This window comes from Vitis vinifera, chromosome 14 (genome assembly GCF_030704535.1).
Source record: "Vitis vinifera cultivar Pinot Noir 40024 chromosome 14, ASM3070453v1".
NCBI lineage: Eukaryota > Viridiplantae > Streptophyta > Magnoliopsida > Vitales > Vitaceae > Vitis > Vitis vinifera.
In genome coordinates, this window is record NC_081818.1 from 26,727,496 (window position 1) to 26,746,544 (window position 19,049).

Here is a 19,049-nt window from a genome sequence, read left to right on the forward strand (position 1 = left end):
CAAGGTGAGGAGTAGGACCTCCGTCCCCGGTTTAGAAAATTTTCCCCATTTTCAATGTCGACCCTGATTATCACTCTTTGTCACCATCACATTAAGAGCGGATCCCTGTGGGGGCGAGATCGGATGAGCAATTTTGCCATCCTTGTTGATTTAGCACCTTCTTTAGCATATAGGTATTTTTTCCTGCATGGGCAGTCTGGGAGCTTGCATGAATTGAAAGGCATAGGGGCCCGACTTGGAGATGTTAAAAGCTCGGAGTTTCCATTAAATAACCTGATGACATTGAAGGATGTATTTTTAAGGAAAAACTATCAAGGATGTTCGCTTCAATCATCCAGTATCTATTCCATTTTAACATAATATTGATGATCTTTTTATTTTTTATTTTTTTAAAATAAAAAATAAAATAAAATGATATCCCATTGAATTTGCAGGAGTTGGAAACAAGTTTTCCAAAGAAAGAAACATTTTTCCCATGGAGATATGGGAGGGCAGAGCCGCGGTGCAATTAGGGTGGTCGGTGAGGAAGATGCAAAAGGCAAATGGGTTCACACTGTGGCGACAAAAGAGGCAAGCGAGGAAGGGTAGCGACTTTTTGGTATAAGCATAGGGGAGATCGTCAGGTTTGAAAAGGAACATAAATACACATTGTTTCTCTCGATACGTGTCTGGCTTCTCCGTCTCCTCTGAACCTTCATCTTCCCTTATATTCCCTCTCTCCTCACTCTCCTCGTGTTCCTCTTCCCTTTCTCTCCTCCTCCTCCTGCTCTTGTCCACACATTTCTCTCTCTCTCTCTCTCTCTCTCTCTCTCTCTCTCTCTCTCTCTCGATCTCTCTCCCCCTCTACATGGCTCCAGCTTTTGAAGATGAAACCGCATCAGAGACCAACTTCTCAGATGTTGAGCAGCTTCATAAATCTAAGGTCACCGTGGTGGGTAGTGGAAATTGGGGCAGTGTGGCTGCAAAGCTCATTGCCTCCAATACTCTCAAGCTTAGCTCATTCCATGGTTAGTTCAGTCTTTAATTAATTCTACTTTTGCATGCAAACATGTGTCGGTGATTAGACCCGGATATATTCTTGTTCCCAATTGTGGAACACAATGTTGAACCCAAACCCAGTTTGAATTTTACGTTTTGATATGAAATTCAGATGAAGTGAGGATGTGGGTGTACGAGGAGATATTACCAAGCGGTGAGAAACTCTCAGAAGTCATCAACCAAAACAATGTAAAGCCTACTTGCGCCTTTGTTATACTTTCTTTTCAGAAGTGTGTTCCAATTCTTGAAACATTTCATATAATTTCTCAGGAAAATGTTAAATACCTTCCTGGTATAAAGCTTGGCAAAAATGTTGTTGCGGACCCAGACCTTGAACACGCAGGTAACAAAATTCGAAGATCTTCTGAGAATTTTGACTTGGATTATGAGTCATTTGTTTATTGTGTGGTGGATATGCGTTTGCTTTGGCTTGTGGTTCTGATTGGCGAAAAATTGTGCAGTGAAGGATGCAACCATGTTGGTGTTTGTGACCCCACACCAATTCATGGAGGGTATATGCAAGAGGCTTGTTGGGAAGATAAGGGGAGATGCGGAGGCTATTTCCCTCATCAAAGGAATGGAGGTCAAAATGGAAGGCCCATGCATGATCTCCACTCTCATTACTGACTTGCTAGGAATCAATTGTTGTGTTCTAATGGGTGCCAACATTGCTAATGAGGTAATTCCGCTTTGTTCATATGATCAATTCCTACACCATCCCATTCCACAGTTGGCCCTACTCAACATTTGAGACTTGATATGCAGATCGCTGTGGAGAAGTTTAGTGAAGCAACAGTTGGATACAGAGAGAACAGAGATATTGCAGAGAGATGGGTTCGACTGTTTAGTACTCCATATTTCATGGTTTCAGCTGTGAGTCTGATACCCTCATTCATCTAATAATAAACACCATCCAACTTATGAAAAACATATGATTACCCACAATCATCTAATAAGAATCAAAGGAATCATTTTAGGTTTGATCAGAACATGATACATTGCTATGCAGAAGCATTACTACAACTAATACCTTGGGCTTCTACTATATTACAAATATGGTGAAAATTGAAGTCATGACTTATTTGAACCTCTTTTTTAATGAAAGAACAGGTCCAGGATGTGGAAGGCGTTGAACTATGTGGAACCCTGAAGAATGTTGTGGCCATTGCAGCAGGTTTGTTTGTTTGTTTGGTGTTTTTTTTTTTTTTTTTCTAGTTCTCTGTTTTCCTCACAAAATTTGATGAGTAAATGGAGGAATTGATCTGAATTTCTCTTAAATATAACAGGTTTTGTGGATGGGTTGGAGATGGGAAATAACACCAAGGTAAGTGCAAATACTGGGCATGGTTTAGACTCGTCACTCCATGCAAAATTCTGGGTACAATGGTATGATCTCAACTGTTTGTGATATTCTAGGCTGCGATTATGAGAATTGGTCTAAGGGAGATGAAGGCTTTCTCCAAGTTGCTGTTCTCATCTGTTAGAGACAGTACCTTCTTTGAGAGCTGTGGCATAGCTGATCTCATCACTACATGCTGTAAGGAAGCAGATAGATTAATTTTTAAAGCTTTTCCTTAAAAAATAACCATATTGTTGTCCATGGCAGTGGGAGGAAGAAACAGGAAAGTTGCAGAGGCTTTTGCAAGGAATGGAGGGAAAAGGTTACTCTATGATAGATATTTCTGGTGCCCAAAACTTATTCCAAGTATAGCCCAGAGGCCCATTGTTTGTAACCTTGGTGATTCTTACATGCAGGTCTTTTGATGAGCTTGAAGCAGAGATGTTGCAAGGTCAGAAGCTACAGGTATCTACCATGCTAGAACTAATCATAGTAATCACAGTAGCATGCATATCATGTATTCCAAGCATAACAGCAATTCATAACTATCCCATAAACCATAGCATTTTGAGGACTACTATTGTTTAGATTTCAAACACTTGCAGCATTAGCTATTGAATGTAAGTGTTTTCGACACTCTGCTTATCGTTATTTTCCTTGTTTTTCTTAAGGGTGTTTCGACAGCAAGAGAGGTTTATGAGGTTTTAAGTCACCGTGGATGGCTCGAACTATTCCCGCTTTTCACTGCAGTGCATGAAATCAGCACAGGGCGTCTTCCACCCTCGGCTATAGTTGAATATAGTGAGCACACACCCAGACTCAACGTGTTGGAAGGCTCTGCTCAGTACTGTTGACTCTTCCAGGAATAAACCAATGTTTCCCTCCATTCCAAAGATAAAAGTAGTAGTTGTTTGTGAAACTAGCATGAAACATAAGACTCAACCGAAACTTTCAACTGTTAATTCACATCTTTCTGCAATATGACAAACACAGTTACAAATGCAGCATGTAAGGACAAGGGAGGCTTCAGGCTTGTTCCCTCTGTAGAAGGAAGATGAAATTAACTCTTCTTAGAAGTTCCTGCATTCCATGTTCTTCCTCTATTTCAGACATCTGAAGTATTCCATTTGTTGATGAACTTATGAATCTGATAAAGTCATGCAAATTCCTTAGTAATTCCCTAACATATACCTTACGTGTATGGAACTGAGGATCATCTGGTCTTAAGCAAGGTCCATTAATCTAAGGACCTAAATTTGACCCCTTAATTTTTAAATTCAAGTGAACAGTTGCTGTTAACACCTCATTCTAAGCCATGGGTAAAATTAGTAGCCTAAGTTTCTGAAATACATTTTAAAGGGAAAGAATGCTTAGAAATATATTTTAAATTGAAGAACCCTCAAAAGCATCTAGAAGGCACACTTTTTTATCGATATACATGTTGGTTCAAAGCACGTAGACCTCAGAAAAATTGCTATAAAATAGGAGTCTTCATCAGATGTTGGTGAAGTTACCTACTTATCCACTGGCATCTGAGAGTTTGCAAGGTTCAGACCCTACAACCCTAGGCTTGAACAGCGGGGAAAACTATTGATGGATCTCTCAAACCTACCATAATCCATCAAAAGTACGGTCTTATAAGTGGATCATTGTTGGGCGGATTCCAGTTTGCCAACTTTCTGGCATGAAGATCTACAGTGCTTGAGAACCACTACCAACCATGATGAACCAAGATCAAGGTATGAACCCCACCTGCAAGCTGTTCCCATAAAATTGTATATGATGGACCTGGAATCCCCATATGATGATTACCCATATCCCCATGCTGTACATTTTTGTAGAAGTTTTGTCATACATTTCATAATCGGCAACTTCTGCTGTGTAGATAGTCTGTGAAGGTTCCTATATTTTCGTTATTGTTTCCTTTTCTGGGTGACGTTTGGAATAGCATGGTCGGAGCTGGAAGGTACTTGTGCCTGAACGAGGATTTTCTTATCCATCTCAGATCAGCCTTTAGGTATTGCCGATGATCTGATTAGAGAAGGAAATCTTCTCCAGAAGTGGTGTTTTCTACATATTGGAACTCAAAAGAAGGGAGGAAAACCTTCCTTCCGTACCTAACATGGCAGAAACTAAACAGACACAGGACCAGAATCAAATAGAGTGATCCCATCATAACACCAAACCCTTTCTCATTTCATTCTAGAGTTGTTATAGAACTTCCACAAGCCAACTACACAGCCGATAAACCATAAATAAGAAAAAACAAACAAATAATTTTTCCCCACAGGAGCAAACCAGCACCTGAATTTTTCGTTTTAGAATTACCCAGTTCGTATTCGTTCCAATCGGTCCACACTCTTCCGAGCTCTTTCCAGTTGGTGGTCAATGCTTTTCCGGGACTTCTCATGGCAATCAACACTTCTCCGAGACCTTTCCATTTGGTCAAAAGACATTCTTAACTTTTCTAGCTTATCAGCATTATTGGACAGGTTTTTCTGTTTTTCAAGCCTGTCAGTGCTCTGCCTTGGTTTCTCTCTCCGGTCGGTGCTTTTCCTTGAAACCTCGAAAACATCAGTACTCCTCCGAGACTGCTCAAACTGATCTGTGCTTCTCCTAGAACTGTTCCTCTGGGAAGGCGATTTCTCCACAGTTGATACAAATTTCTTGAGATGCCTGATATACTCAGGATAGAGCTCTAAATCACAGTGGTTCCCTCCTTTAAGCCATAGAGGTTCATACTTCTCTTTACACAGTTCCCAGAGTTGCTTGCCATGGGAACAATCAACTACTTCATCTGAAGTTCCCTACACAAAAAGATATAAAATAATCAAAATAAAAGAGGTTTAAATAAAAATAACATCTGAGATAGTCCCAACTTTATGTTAATAGATGTAGCTCTCATAATCTTCTTGATACTAAGAGTTACTGATTAATGAATGACACTACAGAAATTGTTACGGTTGAAGGCTTGTCAAGGGTTAGAATTCTTATGATATTTTTCCCAAATTTTTGAGAAGACATGAGATCGAATTATAAACATTGACAAGAATCAGAAAGCTGGATGTCTTTTTATCTTATTCAGCTCTGCTTATGCAAATATTTCAAGCAACATAGAACACAAGCATATAGATAAAAAAAAGATGAGCACTGCATCCAACAGCAACAGTACACTCTTCTTCACAAAATCTGCGTTGAGTTAGTAAATTGAAGCATATAAACAGAAATTTTGAAAGGACTAGAGGTATTATATTAAAATAGGAGAACTCTCCATGACTTAGAAATCAGTTTGGTCAAGAAAGCATACAAGACAAGCTCTGCTCAGTTGCAGACCAAGCCACCTGTATATCAGTCTTACAGAAAAGTTCATGATGTCAGCAAACACCAGTGTTTTTGTGAATACGACAGGGAATATGAGTCGTGATTGGATAACTAATAGGGCCCGACTTAGGTTACCTGGATCCTTCTTTCATTGAACACCTATATTCATGATCACCACCATCACTCTCTTATCTCGGAAAAACAACTTCTGAAACTCAACCTGCCTTTCTTCATCTATGCATTGCAAGAGAAATTGGGAGCCTATATACACCATCCATGGGTGAGGAGATGGTTATCCAAAGATTACTGAATGTGTAATGGTAAAAAATCAACTTTAAAATGGTTCTAGAATATCTCCTACAGTGATGGCCATTATCCCCCTTTTCCATCAGTTGAGATCCAGATGCAGCAATATTTCCTTCTCATAGAGATTAACCAGCTCAAAAGGAGGGGTTGGACTCTTCCAAGTAGATGTTACTTGTGCAAAGGAGCGGAGGAAACGGCAGACCACTTGCTTCTACATTGTTCCAAAGCAAGAATGGTGTGACACTTGATTTTTTCTCTTTTTGGAGTGGAGTGGGTTATGCATTATTTAGTTAGAGGAAACTTGTTGGTTTGGAAGGAGAGGAACAAAAGGGCTTTTAATGCTGTTGAGCAATCCAACCAAACAGTCAAATCTGTTTTTTTTGTATACTTTTGGGAATTGGGCTGTATATAGAGGATCACACAATGTCAATGATAGATTTTGTAGATTGGTTGAGCTTAAAGTAAGGAGAGGGGTTTTTCTGTTTATTTCATTTGTTGCCATTGGACGTTTTTTGTATACTTCGTGCATACTGTACTACGCCTCCTCTTAAGCGCTTTTAATACATACTTACCTGTTTGCCTATAAAAGAAAAAAAAAAAAAGAGATTAACCAGATAGGAACTGTTATATTTCTTTTACCTTAAGTGAAGTTATTTATTTATTAATTTTGATAGGACTTGAGTGGATCTATTTCTTTTACCCTGAGTGAATTTATTGTGTCTGCTTGTCAATCATCAAAAGTGGCCATATATTGCTCACTAAAATGACAGCTTGTTTGGTTTATGGTCCTTGCATAGACCCAAAGACCAACAAAGCCTAGAATTGACTGACAGTTGAAAAGAATAGGATTAGAACCAAACTGACAAATGGTCAAACATGCATGGTGCATCAGTCGTGAAGGATGAAGGTGCAAAATGCAGATAAAAAAATTCAAAAAGACAGACAATGAAGTGACATCAATCTCAATTAATACATACTAATCATTGTCTCAAACTACCATAAAACTTGAGACATGGAAAAATTATGAAGGTTAAAAAACAACAATTAAAGTAATGAATGATGTAGGTTTATGGTTATGGCTGAAAAAGTTTACAACATCGATATATTGTTGAGAATACCAATATGTTCTTTAAGTCCTCAGTCCAACCTTCAATTACAACACAAAAACCATGCTTTAACAAATAACTTATTTGAGAGTTAAATAGATGTAAAAGTAGTACTAGTGTAATGTAAAAGAAGTACTAGCATGTGATTTCTTGGCCACTTAGTAAAATTGAAACTAGAAAAGCCTCCAGAATAAACTAGAAATTGTTAAATTCCATCATTAACCCAAAATTATATTCAAACAAAGAAGAAACAAATCTAATCATCTTCATGCCAGTCACACAATAAAGTATACATCTAGAAAGAATACGGGCATGATTTTACAACCACCACACTCAATTCTTCTTATTCGGGAAAAAGAAGATTAAGAATGTTTGACATGACATACTTACATGAATGATGAGCACAGGACAATTAACCAGTGGAATTTTGTCAATGTTCTGCACACAATCAACAGAAACCAGCACTCAATTCCATAAAAAATAAATGCAATTATTTTTCAATTAATATATATATATATATATATATAAAGTAATGCTAGATATTTTGAAGAAGATACCTTATAAATGTCAAACCAGTATGTTCGCTTTACAGGATACATAACTCTTAAACCTGAAAGTATAGGACTATGCAAAACAACAGCTCTTAACTGAGGCAGCCTAGCAGCAAGATCCAGTGTTGGGCCGCTCCCAACAGATTGGCCATAAAGGATGATATCTTCCTGCTTTGCACCATAACTCTCTTCAAGACACTTGTATACAGCTTCAATATCTGCATATGTATTCTGCTCACTTGGCTACAATACAGGCAACATATGGGTTTTAGATGACAATTTCAGCTACTATTGTACTGCCATTAGCAAACATAACTGAAATCTTTTTATCATGAATAGAAAAGAAAGCAACAAACCTTCCCAGATGATTGCCCGTACCCAGAATAATCGTACCTGCATATAGTTACAGATGTGAGTGAGAAAAGTGTATTCCCATGCTTAATTGTCAACTAATGCATATTTAAGAATATTTCTCCACTTTGAAGATACAAGTGGGAATAATAAGAATGCTTGTCTCATTTAGCTTATGGTATTTAGTCCCACTAATGTGGATAGCATACTCCTCTGGAAACAGAGACACAAGCAAGCAATGAAGGAAGTTAACTTTGCAACCTATAATGAGGCATGTGATAAAGTAAGAGAGTAATCATGTAGTAATTTGAAAGCCATATATTAGTTATTCTGCATGTGATCACAAGGTAAGAAAAAAGTGAATTGATGTTGGTTGGGGCAATGATGCATGACCTTAGAATTCTTCAATATTCTGTATCTCTCTGATTGATATATTGTCTTGTGCTGAGGCCTAGTTAGTAATAACAACTCTAGGGCACAATGGAAAACAACAACATATGAATTTTATTTTGATTTGCTTCATCAGATTATATATGGAAGTTAACTTTGCACCCTATAATGAGGCATGTGATAAAGTTATAGCAATCATGTAGTAATTTGAAAGCCATATATATTAGTTATTCTGCATGTGATCACATGGTAAGAAAAAAGTGAATTGATGTTGGTTGGGGCAATGATACATGGCCTTAGAATTCTTCAATATTTTGTATCTCTCTGATTGATACATTGTCTTGTGCTGAGACCTAGTTAGTAATAATAACTCTAGGGTACAGTGGAAAACAACAACATATGAATTTTATTTTGATTTGCATCATCAGATTGTATATCATTGCCCCTGGAGTTATTATTACTAACTAGGCCTCAGCACAAGACAATGTATCAATCAGAGAGAAACAAAATATTGAAGAATTCTAAGGTCATGCATCATTGTCCCAACCAACATCAATTCACTTTTTTCTCATATTGTGATCACATGCAGAATAACTAATATATGGCTTTCACTTTTATTTTTTATTACAAGAATGTTTTGCATGTGAGTGCTAGTCTTGTAAGCATGGCTATATTTTTGAGAGTCATCTGAAATGGTTTTGTGACCATTTAAAAGGTTGCCAATTAAGGAAAGAAAGAAAAATTTAATGTTGTGTCCAAGGAATAATGTTGTGTCCAAGGAATAGATTGTGAAATCATTATACATAGAGCTGGCATCAGCATTTGGTAATTCATTTAAAAGTAGAAAAGCTGGGAGCTTTAAGAACGTGAAATTGAATATAAACATGACACATGACACATGACACATGACACAGATGCTGCCCAAAGCAAGCACATTCTCCAAAATGATCCTCTGTACCGGTCTAGTGTTTTTGTAACTAAACTAAATGATGTCAAAATTTGAAACTAAAACAAACGGTAACAAGGGAATAAAATAAAGGTGGTAATGTACAGACCCAAGGTACAGGTAAGTTTTCCTAACATATTTATTATTGAAAACTCCTAATACCACGCATCATTTCTGAAGATAAGATACAGGAGTAACTTCCAAATTTGCCTCATGAAAACTTCAAGCAGACTGAAAGTTGCCAACCAACGGTTCCTTGAGAGCAATTCTAGAACAATGTCTCATTATTATTTCAACTAAATCTGTTTGAACCTTAGCAACCTATTTAGTTCTTTACTATTAAATTTTTTTATAAAGTTTAAATAGAGTTTTACCTTGTAATAAACTATGTGATACCCGACTACAATTTTTTCTAAGCAAATTAACAATACATATTAATAAGGCACCTAGCAAAACCCCATTAAAAAGTTAACCAGAAAGTATTTCCTCAAACAAAAATCCAGTCACCAAAGTATAATATTGATAAGTCCTTGGGGATCTTTGACTGGATTTCAAAAGTTTAACAGTCACAAGAATTTCCTAAAAACCAGTCACCAAGGCATGTTATTGATGGACAAGTATAGAGCTTCTGCACTCAGTACTTAATGGTTAATACACATGTTATTAGTGTAGTTCTAAAATTTGAATCAAGTGTGCAATTGAAACCTTCAAATTAAAAATCAAATTCAAAACATAAACATTAGCTGATAAAATCCCCATTAAGTCATAAAAAAAAGGAAGAATGAAAAAATACCCCATAATATCCACAGTGAGATACACTGGTAGCAACAGTGTTTTTTCTCATCTCATCGAATAGAATTCGGTTATGAATCAACCTCTACAAAAAGGAACATGCGATAACAACTAGAAAGAAGATCACTACAGTACTACACCATTTCAAGAAAGAAAATTAAGCTATGTGCCAAATTGGCAATTTTCAACTCTTCTATGGAAACCTCTTTAATTTGATTATTTATGGATCTAACAAACAATCATTAACAACTGATCTTGGATCAATCCTCAAAATGGCATTGGTCTTCTAATGGAGATCAATTGATCAATTCTAGGAAAGGTGTGCTAAATAGGCAAAGGGGTCATAAACTCTTATACTCTATGCCTAACAGAAGAAAAATATGGATCAATTGACAGAGACTGAACACCACCTCTAGGAAATTAAACCACCTTTCAGCAAACTATGGCTTGAATTACATCATTTAACGCCCCCAATATCTAATAACTTCCAATTAAACCCAAATGCAAAGAGGGATCCAAACTAAAATTCTCACTATAACCAGCCAAATCTCCATGTTCAGCAAATTTCCGAGAATCCCGGCTCAGCACTCTAAATTTTCCATTTCTTTTAAATAAAAAGGAAATAAATAAACAAAATCATCAAAAAAATGGAAGCGAGCACAACTAAATACATCTAAAAAACCCAGACGCCAAAAGTCTCTCTTGACACAAACCACTGTGAAACCAAAATCCCCGATGCCGGAACTCTCTATTTTTTTTTTTCCCTTTTCTTCCTACACAAATCAGCTGCAGTATCAAAACCCAGATCCAAAAACTCACAAAACAGTAAGAGACAAAAGAAAGAGAAGCTGAATATTGCATTAAGAAGAAGAAGACAGTACCCCATGAGATTAACTCTCAAGTGGATGCTCAATTCGATGAAGAGCTCATACATCTGGCCCAGATCGGCGGCGTTGCCATGAGAGTAGAGAAGGGTTGAGGTCGCCATGGGGTGCCGAACATACACCGCCACAATCTCGGTGCCCCGACGAGTGGGCAATTTGAGCACCTCCACGTTTTCACGGTGCGGGAAGGGACTGAGAAGCAACAGCCCAGTGAGGTCGTCCCTGATGAGCTTGTAAGATGGTGGGTTGGGTGGAAAGAAGGCGAACTTGGCAGCCATGGATGAAGTAACTCCACCCATCTCCACCTCTCTCAAAGTTTTCAACTCCTCTCTCTAAACTCCACCTTTCTCTCTGTCTCTCAAGACTCTCAACACTCCCTCTATCTCTATCTGAACTAAAATCAGATAGACATTCTCTCTTTCCTTCTTTTTCTTTGATTTTCCAGAAGGTGCTTTTGGAGACTAAGATGGAGGGGAGAGCTTTACTATCACTTTTCTTGGAGTAGCTAAGTAGCAAGGCATGGACCTTCCATTATTTTTGGGATCATGTGAAACAGACACTGTGCCCCTAGTTTTTTTCTTTTCTTTTTCTTTTTCTTTTTTTCTTTTTTCCTTTTTCATTTCTCCTCCTCTAGCCTCTTACCAACTGAAAATGATTGATTTTTTGTTTTCAGAATATTTGAAATCCCCATTCCAAGGAAAGTGATCTATTTATTTATTTATTTATATTTTTTTTCTTAAACAAAATAACCCAATATTTGAATTTGTTGCATATTTGGAAATTTGACTTTAAAAGGCATATATTTTCATAAAGTACAAAAGTACTAAATGAAATATATTAAATGTAAAATTAAATAAAAAATTGTTCACAAGTATATTTTCCAAAACTTGGAGTGAAATATTTTTTTTTTTTATATACATTTTCCATCTTTTCTTATTATTATTATTATTGTTATTATTATTTTTTGTCCAAAACATTCAAGATCATACCTCAACAGCAAGGGGTTAAATTGACCTAGTTGAATCCGATTTTGGCATCAAATTGATAAATACAATGAGAGTGAAGTGGATGGGCTTTTGTAGTTTTTGGCACAATCCTCCTTCATTGCTGTGTTTTTTTTTTTCTTTAATTAAATTTTCCCAGGAAACGTGTGGAACAGTTGGGGGGCCTGAGCCTCAAATTAGGCAATCCAAATAGGTTCCCTCTTAAGCCTGGGCAGCCACAGCCAGCTGGAATCAATAACTTGGCTAACCACGTTCAAACAACCATATCATCTTTTCCTGATAATTTCCAAACAAACCACTGCTGCTCATTTAAAACACCCACAGCATGACGGATGTTTGATAGGCCTGATTTCCTTGGGCCCCAATTTGGGAAAACCATTTTTTTTCCCCTGTGGTTCAGAATCCCCTACGTCTATTTGGCAGGCAGAGACTCTACACAATAAATTCAAGGTCTGGGCACTACTTATCTGAACATTAATGTGAAAGTTTGAAGTTTCAAAGGTTGCTTGTAATGACCAATGACACAGATGTTTTCGAAAAGGATTGAAAGGGAAAGAAGCATCAAAGCTAAGGTCTCAAGGAAAAGATGTGGTGGGCAAAGTTCCTTTTGTGGATTGTAACCCCATGTTGGAATTCACAATCCAAATTTACTTACTATCAAATACACTTAAGTACAGTACAGAGACCCAAGACCCAGTTCACCATCAAACAACGATTCCAAACAAACAAAGAATCATTTTTATTTTTCAGTTTCTGCCATGCCCTTGACCTTGGTTCCTTTGATTATTCACTGCTCATCTCGTAGAAGATCCCCCGACACTCCCTGAGAAAAAGTTAGGAGAAATCTTTGAAAAATCAGATGGTACATGATATACAAGTTCATCTGGTCAAATATGATCATATTGATTTCCAGGGTTCAGATATTCTGTAGGGTGGACCTGTCAAGTGGTAGGCCCTGCTCTACTATACAACAGCTAATGTGTAAGCCATGGCATTATGGGGCCAAATTAGAGGGCTAAGCCTGGAATCAAGGTCACAAGAAAGGAGGGGGAAATGACTTAGGCACCAACTAATATAATTAGAGGTTAAGAAGGAAAGAACAATGACAAAATAAATGAATGTTTGTGTCATCATGAGGACCATAAGGATAAGAGGAGAAAGAAAAAAGAAGTGGTGGGTCTCACTCACATTTTGACTGCATCTTCCTATTATTGCGAGGGGATGATGAGACATGTCTGTGGGTAGAGACGTTGAAGATGCTCACATGGGTTTTATTCTTACATTTTTGTTGGTCCCTATGGTTCTAACATGAGAAATCAAACAAGGATAGGCTAAGGCAACCACAGCCTAGAAGCCCATGAGGTGCCTTCCCCTCTTTTTTGCCTAATGGCATCTGGAGAAATATATCCATGTTCGTCACAACCCCAGATAACATGGTCTAAAGCATGGAAAAAGTACAGGATTTCACTTTTTTTTTGTCACATGTCTAGTTGGAATGACTACAATAGCCAATTTTTTGAGTGGGCAACTGCTATCCGTATTTTGATAAAAAACTAAGAGAATGTTATTTTACGTATCCTTCATCAGGACCAGTGGGTGTCATCCAATTCTTCTATGATTGTAGTGTCTTGTTGATCAATACAAGAGAGGCAATTCAACTCACCAAGACGGGTTGTCCCCTTTACAAGAAACAGTGGGAACCACCCAATTCTTTTAGAGCAGTGGTGCTATTCAAATACTAGAAGGTTGTATCTTGAATCACTAGGACGGCTTGTCCAACAACAGTAGGTGTCCCAGTGCTAATGTTCCATTGTTTAAGATACAAAAGTACATACACTGGGTTGAGATTGAATAAAACATTTGACCCCTGGTCAACCACAACTGGCATAGTGATACACCCTAAGCAACATCTCTGATAGGTGATTCTCTTCAACCCCACCTGACTCCAATGATACATATTTATAGGCACAATGACATGATGCAAGTTAAAAAAGAAACTTCCTATTATCTCCACTAGTAGCTAATGATGGTATGCATAGGGTGTACTGAATTCATTCAAAATGTAAAACTCAAGGAATGTATTGCATCATGCTAAGTAACTATGTAGGCTGCATGTGGAAAGGCAAAAGAAAACCTCAAATATCAAGAGGAAAAAAAATCCAAGGGTATAATTTCAGCACAATGCAATCATTGGAACAATAGAACAACCCTTCAATCTATAACCAAACCAAACAAACACCCAGCCAACCAAACACCATCCCAATCCCAACACAAAACACAATACACAAAAGAAAGAAAAGATTCAAACTATCCCCATCTTCAAGAACTGATGAAGTTTAAAATATTGGGCTTGTTGAAAGTAAATGCCTAACTTGACTAAGTTTTTCCCCATCCCAGGGGCATTAGCATGATGAAGGGCATCACTTCAAACTTATGCAAGTAGTTAGAGATGCGGTTACCCATACCAAGCCATAACAATTGAATTATGACCTCTGAGTTACAAATGATCTGCTCCTGAATGCAAGGTCTCGTATGGAGTAAAATGCAATTCCAGGATGAGAAAGAAAAATTATACATACAAAACCTGGAATCCATGAGTAGACCTAGAAGTTTAAAGTATAAAGCCTTAGGCATTGCTGATTTCATTTCAAAAACATCTCTAAGTGATTGTTTCCATTTTAAATGATCTTCCTACAATTTTCAACCCATAAAAAAGGAGAGAAAATCATGAATGAGAAGTTCTTTGACATTTGTCGTTTTACCACAGCCTTCTTGCTGCATTTATTTTTTTACCACAAGGGACTCTCAAGCTGACATTCACATAGTGTTGTTCAATTGGAGAAAAGTCATCTAATGCTGCCCCTGGAGTTAAAACTTCGTAGAAAGTAAAACTGAATTCTCTAGAATGAAAAACCCAAAATGTTGGACCACATGGAACTTGAGATACATAAAACTGAGATTCTACAATGGGTTTTATTCATCTCAATGGAGCCTTTATCCTGAATGGATTGGCTAACAATTTCTTTTCTGCCATCTAACCATTTCTAGGGTAACATTCTCAAATTAATTAAATACACTTTCTAGAGCAACACTTTCTATTCAACCGAATGATGCATACACTAAATTAAGCCAAGTCAAGAATACTGTGTCACAGGGGAATTTCACTATTCACCACTAGATCATCGGCTATATCCGACAAATTTGCCACTCTTCCTTATCTCTCAGACATGGAATAAGTGAATAATTTTTAGAGTAGCTTGGCTTTGCAAAACCCTCCACCCAAACCATTTAGGGTTGGCTACACATAAACCTTTTCACCATAAAGCTTTATCCTGGGAATACCTTTTTTTCCCTTAAATATGTGATATCATGGCTTTCTGCTTTTCCTTAATCACATTGTTCTTCTCCTTCATCTTAACCTTGAAGTTGAATCAAATCCCCCATCTTGCTGGTGCATTACTCACATGCCCTAACCATCCGAAATGACTTTTTCATACCTTGTCCTGCATGTGCTTGTCTAACTTCTCAATAATGCTTTTATTTCTTATTTTATCCATTTCATAGCCCCACTCATCCATCTCAACATTCGTATTTCTGGAATGTTCATTTTAAGGGCAAGTTGATGCTTGCCTACCAGATGTTTCATGACATGAATTATAGTTACTTTACAACCATCTTATAAAATTTTCCTTTTCATTTGGAAGATATGGAAAACTGCCCCTTTTCTTTATTTCACCAGGTGCATCTAGAAGGAACACAATAGGAGAGTTTTTAAGTGGAGAACTTAAAAAGATCGTGCAAAGATATTTTCCTGCAATCTTTGTACCCATGGACAGAGGATCATCTAGTGATAGGAAGACTTTCTTAGACTTCATTTATAACATGGTATGTGCATGGGTCTGAGGGATTGATATTTTTCTTACATGTCCCTTTGTTTTTGCCCTTTTTTCTGTCCCCAAGGATGGAGTAACTTGAATACTTTCAATGTACAAGGGGTCACTCCCTCTGGTGTTCTGATGTGATACACACTGATGCAGGACAACCCTAAGATGGTTGCCTACACTCAAGGGTAGGTGGACTGGGGTTTTATTTTTAGGGTGTAAGGAGAGGAACAAGGAATAAATTTTATGGTAGAGAAACTTATAAGATAAGAAATAGAGAGAAAGAAGAAACAATGAAGAAAAGACTTTAATAAGGCTCAAATTCTAAGACTTTAATAACCTATTATGATTCTAATTCTAATTATAACATCCAAAGTCTACTAGGACTCTAATAATGACTCAAATTCTAATTATATTATAACTTAACTAGTCAATCCTAATTTGATTCCAAAAAATATTAATCTTAATTTAATTCCAAGTAATATTAATCCTACTTTAATTACAACTAATACTAATTCCCTTTCTTGATATATATCTTGAAGATTCATCCTCATCACACACCTTGTCCATGACTTTTTTTTTTTTTAGGTTATACATGACCACAAATACTCTAGAAGCACTTTCCCTCTTCATCCATCCCACTACAATCCTTTGGGCAACATTGTCTTCAGTTTTGCCCTCCTTATTGATCATGTACTCAAGATAAAAGAAGGTCAATCTACTTCTAGTTTTACAAAAGCTGTATTTCATACGGAGCAATTTCTCAGAAAAGCTTCAGATTCAGAAGCATCTCTCCACATTCTTAGCTCAGAGTTCATGCATACTCTAGGTTCATCAGGTAAACCTATAATAAGGAAAAATCTATCACTGCTTGTTTCTCTTTAGGCAATGAAATTGCAGATGAACTCACCATCTTCAAGAGCAAACATTGTTTGACATCAAGATTTTGATCTTCCACATATGGTAATGGACTTTTTTCCTATCAACAGAATTGACATCAGTTGAAATATGAAACCTTTAATTTATGTTATTTCTTCCATAAGCTATGTGTCAATAAATTTCCCATATAACTAAGACGTCTTTCTCATATCAAGGGAATAAACAGGGCTCCGGGACAAGTTTATCCACATAGCATAGCATTTGTATGATCTCATCAAAATTCCACTCGTATCCAGTAGAGTGCATTAAACAAAAATAAAACATTACAATCAGCTAAAGCAGACCTTTATTAACTTTCAGGGGATTAAAAAAGAACCTGTTCAGGGCTCCTATTCCCTCACTCCTTAAAAGAAGCCAACAGTTTTTTTTCTTTTGAAAAACTAGAACTTCCCTCATGGGAGGCCCCCTGACTCCCCTTCTTTAACTAATTACCGCTTCACTTGGCGACTTGAGGAGGGTATAAGCCACTTTCAACTACTTTTTAAAATCATAGGGACCCTAAAAGGAGTGGATAATGTTGGAGTCACCTTAACAGCCCCACTGGTGGAGGGGGCATGTGCGAGGTTGGCGCCCATGTCCCTGCATGATTGCATAAAACAGAGAAGGAAAAAAGAACATGCGGGATCACAAACAGTAGCTGTGAACACAAACAGTTAGCCCTTGGGCAATCACTTCCACCATCTTTTGGCAGTTGAGAGTAATAAAAGCGGGAATTTCCATTCCACAAGATATAAATGTAAAATTAGAAGAATCAACAAGTTTAATGCCTTCCGGAATACATCGATTCTCACCTAATGAATCTAGGTCTGTCTTTGAAGACGCTTCCTCAGCTTCTTGTACTTGTGCTTGTTCATTTTCCTCTTCCGCTTTTTCTTTACACTATCAGCCCAAACCGTCTGGGAATCACCCAATGTGACGTCGTTCGGTTCAGATTGAACCAACCCAGTTAATGAAATTGGGTTTAAACAAAACCCAAATGGAAAACTTAGGTATATATGCACGGCATCGGATGCTTTAGGTGAACCGGAGAAGGGGATTTGATTGATTGTGTAGGGAGTGAGAAAGTTTACCTTGGTTTCGCCAACATGGGGATGATGAATCAAGAGATTTGATGCTTGTGGCTTGTTATTTAATGCGGTGATAACTCTTGTGGGCAATGATTTTCTTACAAGTTTCTGGACAACAGAAGCCATAGAGGGTCTCCCAGTAGAAAAGGACTCCGGGAGCAGAGAACCATAAATGACTCTTCAGGCTATTTATTATTCCATCAAAATGCAACCGTTTCACTGCTGATCCAAGCAGCCCGGGCTCTCTAGTTTGAAAGTGATTCAATGAAGTGTTTCTTTCTTTTTTTAATACTTACAAAATAAAGATTTTAAATGTTAAAGGAATTAGCCCATATATGTAATTGGGCCAGTTTGAACCTCATTTGAGTTCAAACTCAGTTGGGTCAAACCCACTTGATGGGCCCACAGTTGAAAACTACGAAGGTGGGGCACCACCCAAGTACAAACACTCAACAAACTAAGGGCATGTTTGGTCATTTTTTAAATAAATGTATTTAAGATAGAAAACAAAAATTGGTTTTATATTATTCTTGAAAAATAAGGATCTTGACAAGTTATTTTTAAAAAAAGTTTCAAAAATAAAAACAAAAAACATGTTTGGACAAAAGAGTTTATTTATGCAATTTTAAAAATGGAAAACAATTTTTTAAAATCTTATATTTATGTTTATGTTGAAAAATATTTCATTTGGTATTTAATATCAAACTTTTGAAAAATAACATTTAAATTATGTTTTGTTTTTGAAAAATTAAAAAATTAGAGGAAAAATGCTGTGTTTTAAAAATCAAACTGGATCGGTCCAATGTATTCGACCGCTGATCGGTTATGAATCGAACCGTTGGAATTGACAATTGGATCGATGAACCGACTGACCTGAGCCGGTTTCGGGTGAACCAAATGGTTCAAAAACCACCATATCCTTCCCCCACTTCCAGCTCGGCCTTAGCCGCCGCGACCCTTATGCTGCTCCCAGCATGCGCCTCCTGCCTCAGCCGGGCCCCTCCCCATCCTTCTTCTGCTGCCGGCCTATGCCTCCTATTTACCTTATTAGTTTATATCCATTATTATTTATTTTTTATTTTTTTCACTTTATGATTTTTAAAACTTCTGCTTTTAATTTAAATTAATGAAAAC

General features: G+C 37.2%; 2 protein-coding genes and 1 long non-coding RNA gene across 3 annotated transcripts; 1 reads left to right on the forward strand and 2 right to left on the reverse strand.

The window, feature by feature from the left end:
• Positions 1–514: 514 nt before the first annotated feature.
• On the forward strand, positions 515–3,453 carry LOC100261224 (glycerol-3-phosphate dehydrogenase [NAD(+)]). The gene is made up of 11 exons (XM_002271381.4): positions 515–1,007; positions 1,151–1,227; positions 1,309–1,381; positions 1,500–1,717; positions 1,804–1,911; positions 2,149–2,212; positions 2,325–2,362; positions 2,455–2,575; positions 2,645–2,699; positions 2,794–2,842; positions 3,049–3,453. The coding sequence occupies exons 1-11, from the start codon at positions 848–850 to the stop codon at positions 3,229–3,231; spliced, it is 1,146 nt and encodes a 381-aa protein (XP_002271417.1). The 5' UTR covers positions 515–847; the 3' UTR covers positions 3,232–3,453.
• Positions 3,454–4,552: 1,099 nt separating this feature from the next.
• Positions 4,553–11,740, reverse strand: LOC100259513 (uncharacterized). The gene is made up of 5 exons (XM_002269238.4): positions 11,022–11,740; positions 8,018–8,054; positions 7,668–7,904; positions 7,501–7,548; positions 4,553–5,184 (listed from the first exon to the last, which is right to left on the reverse strand). Exons 1-5 carry the CDS (start codon positions 11,321–11,323, stop codon positions 4,702–4,704), a joined length of 1,107 nt encoding a protein of 368 aa, XP_002269274.1. The 5' UTR covers positions 11,324–11,740; the 3' UTR covers positions 4,553–4,701.
• Positions 11,741–12,618: 878 nt separating this feature from the next.
• LOC104881662 (uncharacterized) lies at positions 12,619–18,170 on the reverse strand. The gene is made up of 2 exons (XR_787614.2): positions 17,640–18,170; positions 12,619–12,851 (listed from the first exon to the last, which is right to left on the reverse strand). It is a non-coding gene; the product is annotated as an uncharacterized LOC104881662 (long non-coding RNA).
• Positions 18,171–19,049: the final 879 nt, after the last annotated feature.

What these genes read in the sequence shown, in the direction of transcription:
- LOC100261224 (XM_002271381.4), top strand. Translation starts at nt 848, where the DNA reads ATGGCTCCAGCTTTTGAAGATGAAACCGCATCAGAGACCAACTTCTCA. An exon ending in GTGCCAACATTGCTAATGAG is followed by an intron (nt 1,718 to 1,803) that starts GTAATTCCGCTT and finishes CTTGATATGCAG; the next exon opens with ATCGCTGTGGAGAAGTTTAG. An exon ending in CATATTTCATGGTTTCAGCT is followed by an intron (nt 1,912 to 2,148) that starts GTGAGTCTGATA and finishes ATGAAAGAACAG; the next exon opens with GTCCAGGATGTGGAAGGCGT.
- LOC100259513 (XM_002269238.4), bottom strand. Translation starts at nt 11,323, where the DNA reads ATGGGTGGAGTTACTTCATCCATGGCTGCCAAGTTCGCCTTCTTTCCA. An exon ending in TTGAGAGTTAATCTCATGGG is followed by an intron (nt 8,055 to 11,021) that starts GTACTGTCTTCT and finishes AACTATATGCAG; the next exon opens with GTACGATTATTCTGGGTACG. An exon ending in ACTGGTTTGACATTTATAAG is followed by an intron (nt 7,549 to 7,667) that starts GTATCTTCTTCA and finishes GATTGTGTGCAG; the next exon opens with AACATTGACAAAATTCCACT.